Below are 6,277 nucleotides of genomic sequence, written 5' to 3'. Positions count from 1 at the left end.
AAAACATAAAATGACGTTTGTTATACGTCATTTTATGATATTTTATAACTACATGGATCAAATAAACTAAAACTGTGGAAGTCTAGTCGTAGAAAACATTTTGCATTTACAATTAAAAAAATTAAGGTCGGTCATCGAGTTAAAATATTCTACCTCGTAAGTGGGACCAACAAATACACTTTTACAAAATTTTATTGCAATCGTTTCAGTGGTTTTTAAATATTAGCTTGGACAACACCGTGACACTATATTTTAATATATAAAGATAAATAATTGTATATTGTTATAACTTTGTATGAAAACTTGTTGCTCATCTATAATATTGGCAACATCGCCCAAAATACACAGAGTTCATCGAGAAATCGATTGTACGGTCGGAGCAATCATCGATTTAATATCGAAGGAAATTTCCAACCCAACCTCACTTCTTTAGAAACGTTGACAACTAATTTATTAAGAAAGTTTTTGTTGTTTTTCAAAAATTTGTACAAAAAACAACTCAAAAATACAGAAGATATTTGCCTTTAATTTTAAACACAAGTATTCTCACTAATTACTTTTTTATTTCATAAATCAAGGTAAGTAAAAATGAATAACTGCATATTTAAATTTCCCATTTTAAGTTTTAATGTGTTTGAATCTATTAAATTTGTTGATCAGTGTTACATTTTGTCTATGATGAAAGAGCGAAAGGTATTGGCTGTTTAAATGTTGTTTTATCGGCTAAATAAATCTATGGCATTGGTATTTTGTGGTGTTACTTATTGTAACTGTGGAGTCTCTTCTTATGTCCTTGTTTCTCTATATAATGTAAATTACTTTATTTATGAAATACAATTATCAACCTACATTTTAATATTTATTTATTTCATCGCGAACCCATTTTAAAAGACAAAATATAACAAATTAAAAATACATTTTAAAACTAGATGAAATCAAATATTTTAAAAACTATTCTTAGACTGAGATAAAATTTATAAGTTTAGAAATCAAGCCCATGAAACTGATTATCTTTTGATAATAAAGAATAAGCATAACTGAGACTGTTCTCTTTGGCGACTAGGAACTGCAAATTTGATTTTAGCTAACAACTCAAGTTTATCTATTTGACAGTTAATTAATTTGAATAATAAAATTTAATCATGCTCTACAGTTTTTTAAGTGGGCACTGTTAACATCTGAATAATAGTATCATCATATAAATACAGACTAAATTTAAATGCTAAATATTGAAGAAATTTATGTTGAGCATTCCTAATTTTGTTGATACCACCTTGATAATGAGATCAAACTAAAGAATGATATTCTAGATAAGGGCTCACTAGCCCACAATGCAGTATATTTAATGTATGACATTAGTTAAATCCTTTATAACTGTTCCAAAAGCATGAATTGAGTTTAATTTAAAATATCTCAAAATAGGCTGTTAAATTCATCAGAGTTTTTCACTAAAAAGAACACTGGGATTGCTCCTGGCAGATTTCTGAAATAAATTAGTGCTATCCAAATGCAAAATTTGTCATTGACATATGTCAATCAAGCTGCTGCACTTAATTGAAGTAATAGTCTTTATATTTTCTATAAATTAGTGATAATTAGCCATCTAATCAACTGTTCAAAATGTCCTCATTGCATTTCTCCATGTTTCCCTATATTAATTCATCGTTAATTTATTGCCTTAGCTTTGCAACACTTGCTGGTTTAGTTTTATAAATCCTAGTTTTCAAATATCCATAATAAAAATAACATTCAGGATTCAAATCAGGTGAATAAGGAGTCCATTCAATACAACCTAATCGACCAATCTCTAGCCTGGGAAATTTCTGATCTAAATATTGCCAAACATTTACACCAAACAAGAGTTGAGGCTCTGCCTCTCTAGCATTTCCTATTTATTGCTTGTTAAATTTTCTTCTATAAAAAACGACCTAATTAACTGAGTACTCACTATACCCAACCATTCATTTAGTTTTTTGGTCTTTGAGTATGGTTTTCACATATCCAGTATGGATTTACCTCACACCAATACCTTAAATTTTAGCAATGTTTAACGAAACTTTGCATTAAATCTAAAGTTTTATTGTAATTTATAACAGTTTTTGATCTACCTGTTCAAATGGTTTACTTTTGGTTCGAATGGCTTTTACTCATTCAGTTTCATCAAAGTGCTTTACAATTTTTTGTACCATTGCCTTATGGATAGGAAAATCGTTAAGGCTACTTCACTATAAGATCTTTTTCATTAAAAACCATCTTTATTGTATAGCTGTTAAAAACACATAAAACAACTATCAGCTTTAGTTATCAATACAATTTATTTTAGCAAAGTTTTCAATAAATGTTAAGCTGTTGTTAGTTTTATGAATTAATGTAAAAAACACACAGCATTCTATATTTACCGAATTACTTCAAAACTATTTGGCACTAGGAAGTCTTAGTGCGAAAGACTAGAAGAGTCTAATGATATCAGATAAATGGGTAATTTAGCTACATTGATCATCCATTTAAGAGATAATTAGGTACTTCAATTCCAAGGTTGTAGCAAATTGCAGCCCAAATATGATGAAAAGTCTTTAACAAACCGATTATCAGTTTCAGAAAAATACTGAGATTAAAAAGTATCAAAGATTACTTCATTTAACAAAAAATTGATTGAGCATCTTGTTCCAGTCATCAGAGAGTTGACCCCTAAAAATCATACAAACAAGCTGAATTTTGCAGGAGAATATTAATTTTGGAACCCCAGAAAAGATGCAAAAAAGTTTACCATTTTTATCCTCGGGCTTCCCCCGTAAGCCCATCGCCAGCCGCTGGGGGAAAACGCAAAAAATTCGATTTAAAATGTTTCAAATAAAAATGTAGCTGAGATAAACAAAAATGTTTATAAGCATTTTTTGTGTAGCATGAACAGTTCTCTTAACAACATTTTTGTATTTGGCCGAGAATAAACCCAGTTTTTATAAAGGTGTTAAATAAATTAACGAGCGTGATTTTTGCCGTTTTTTACGATTCTCGTGAGATCAATAAAATTGATCACTTTCATTGACCAGTTGTAGTAAAATGTTCATTCCAAAAAACGCAGAATTTAATGGTTTACATTACAAACGATCACACGTCACAGGAAATGCATTTAAGAAGTCTGTTTTGGGTGAAATTGATTGCAGAAGTTTTGTTCTTTTCAAAAACGTACTAGTGTAATAGAAAAAAAAATTAATATATTTTAGATCGTTTGTTGTGTGAAAGTTCCAGCGTTTTTAAACATATTTCAAATACTTCACATTTGTTGCCGAAACTCAAAACTAAATTTTTATTCTAAAGGTTTTAAAGGTTAGGCTCTAGTAATTGAAACTTCATAGTGACTAGTCAATGAAAGGAATAGATTGTATTGATCTCGTGAGAATCATAGAAAATGGCAAAAATCGCACCACGTTTATTTATTTAACACCTGTATAAAATCTAAGTTCATTTGCGGCAAAATACAAAACTGCATACGAAAGCTTAACTCTACCTTTAAAATGCACCTTGATTTTTTTCAATAGGTCACTTGAATCAAAAGATATCGAATTTTTACCGTCGAGCTAATACAAATTTTATGGAACATTGATTTCGCGCGCGTAACTGACATGCAAAATCGACGGTCGCTTCAAGCGTTGTTTCTAAGAGAACGGTCATTCTACACAAAAACTGGTCATAAACATTTTTTTTTAGCTATAGAATTACTTCAAAACTATTTGGCACTAGGAAGTCTTAGTGCAAAAGACTAGAAGAGTCTAATGATATCAGATAAATGGTAAATTTAGCTACATTGATCATCCATTTAAGAGATAATTAGGTATTTCAGTTCCAAAGTTGTAGCAAATTGCAGCCCAAATATGATGAAAAGTCTTTAACAAACCGATTATCAGTTTCAGAAAAATACTGAGATTAAAAAGTATCAAAGATTACTTCATTTATCAAAAAATTGATTGAGCATCTTGTTCCAGTCATCAGAGAGTTGATCTCTAAAAATCATACAAACAAGCTGAATTTTGCTTGAAGAATGGTTCATTCTACACAAAAAATGGTCATAAACATTTTTTTTTAGCTACATTTTTTATTTGAAACATTTTTTTCTACAGTGTACTTGGTAGATCGATTTTTTTGCATTTTTACACCTCTGCGAGTGGAGTTTTAGGTGGAAGCCCGGGGGTAAAAGTAAAAAAATTTTTTGCATCTTTTTTTGATGTTATTTTGGTTTAACCGTTATTTCTTTAGTTGTTTAGGTACAGTTTTCTGTGTGTTTGAAAAATGATATTTTTTGTTTTAGATGGAAATGCTAAAATCACTTGAAGACCATTCAAGAACTATCATCCACATTGACATTGACTGTTTTTATGCTCAGGTTGAAATGATTAAGAACCCAAAGCTTCGGCAAGTTCCTTTAGGTATCCAACAAAAAAATATAATAGTTACTACCAATTACATAGCTAGAAATCAAGGGGTAAATAAATGTGTTTTAGTTAGTGAAGCCCTAAAACAATGTCCGAATATGGTTTTGGTGAATGGTGAAGACCTTCATGATTACAGACAAAAATCTTATGAAGTTACTGCATTGTTACAAAATTATTCCAGAGTGGTAGAGAGACTAGGCCTTGATGAGAATTTTATAGATGTTACAGAGTTGGTGTCTGAAAGGATTGAGAACATTATTGATATAAGTACAATTGGAAATATATTTGGTGATGACAGTGATTTATGTGATTGTGGTTGTACCAGAAGGCTTCAGATAGGTACTACTATAGCACAAGAGATACGAGATAAGATTAAATCTGAATTACAGTTAACTACAAGTGCAGGGATAGGTCACAATAAACTATTAGCTAAAATTGTAGGGAGTGTCCACAAACCAGATCAACAAACTGTTGTATTTCCTCATAATGGTGTAGAACTTATGCTCAGCTTATCTTCAGTGTCCAAAATTACTGGTATTGGTTATACTCTCTCTGAACAACTTAAAACTGTAAATATAGTGACTGTTGAAGATCTTCAAAAGACCAACTTTTCTATCTTGAGCGATCTTCTAGGACCCGAAAAAGCCAAGTTAGTACAAACGCTTAGTTTCGGAATAGATGAAACTATTGTTAAATCTTCTGGGAAGCCACAAAGTATAGGAATTGAGGACAGTTGTAGAGCTTTAAGTGCTGAAAAGGAAGTTCGTGAAAAACTGGAACATCTTTTAAATAGACTAATTATTTTATTGGTAGAAGACGGGAGGTTGCCAAAAACAATTAAGTTAACTATAAGGAGATTCGATAGGGAAAAGAAAAGAAGTAGTACACGTGAAACAAAACAATGTAATATAAGCCCTTCTTTATTTAATACTATCGTAAGCTCTCAACTCTCGGACAATAATATTAAAAAAATAATGACAGTGATAATGCATTTGTTTAATAAATTAGTAGATCCAAAGAAACCATACCACCTAACTCTCTTGGGATTGGCATTTACGAAATTCTTGGAAAAACCAGCTACTGGAAACATACTTACGAACTTTATTAAGAAAGATATCGAAGTACAATCTGTTACAGACATCCATAATAATATTACAAGTAGTACATTATGTAAAACAGTACCTACAACTTTGATTATACCTCCTGAATGTGATATAGAGCCTCCATCAAAAAAATATAAACTATCTCATAGCCATCTGGATTCACCTACAGATCTACCAGTAGCTGCCTTACATTTGAGCTCAGATGCTATAAGCTTTGACATTTCTAGTACAAAAATACCACAAAGTACTGACGAGTCAGAAAGTAGTTCATCAGCAGTTAACAATAATTTGGATATAAAATGCCCGCCGAATGTTGATCATTCTGTGTTTCAAGAATTGCCTTGTGAGTTACAAAATGAGCTTTGGGAAGAATACAAAAGAGATCAACAATCAGAAAAAAGATTTCAGAAAAATAAAAGGTTTAAATCTAATAATATATTGAATTATTTTACTAAAATGTGATAAAGGCTAGATACAGATAAAAAAAATGAAAATACCTCTCTTTTTACACTCGACCCTAAAATCAAATTTTCTTTTTACCTGTTTACTAGATTAAGAAACTATTATTTTTTGTTTATATTATTTTATTAATTTTATTCTTGCTGTGGTATACTACGCAAAAGTTTATTTTCACATGTACAATATATTATTGAATATAATACTAAAGCGTATTTTTTCTTTTATATAATTTTGATATCTTTTGGCAACTTACCATATTAACCCATTAATGCCTAGAACTATGAA

At 30.3% G+C, this 6,277-nt stretch overlaps 1 protein-coding gene across 1 annotated transcript; it reads left to right on the top strand.

The window, feature by feature from the left end:
- The first annotated feature begins 408 nt into the window (after positions 1 to 408).
- Positions 409 to 6,199, top strand: PolI (DNA polymerase iota). The gene is made up of 2 exons (XM_072547079.1): positions 409 to 578; positions 4,307 to 6,199. Exon 2 carries the CDS (start codon positions 4,307 to 4,309, stop codon positions 5,993 to 5,995), a length of 1,689 nt encoding a protein of 562 aa, XP_072403180.1. The 5' UTR covers positions 409 to 578; the 3' UTR covers positions 5,996 to 6,199.
- Positions 6,200 to 6,277: the final 78 nt, after the last annotated feature.

Source organism: Diabrotica undecimpunctata, chromosome 1 (assembly GCF_040954645.1).
Source record: "Diabrotica undecimpunctata isolate CICGRU chromosome 1, icDiaUnde3, whole genome shotgun sequence".
Lineage (NCBI taxonomy): Eukaryota > Metazoa > Arthropoda > Insecta > Coleoptera > Chrysomelidae > Diabrotica > Diabrotica undecimpunctata.
Note: the sequence above shows the minus strand (reverse complement) of the source record. Positions and strands in the feature narration are given on the sequence as shown.

Coding starts and splice junctions, on each gene's coding strand:
- PolI (XM_072547079.1), top strand. CDS start 4,307: ATGGAAATGCTAAAATCACTTGAAGACCATTCAAGAACTATCATCCAC.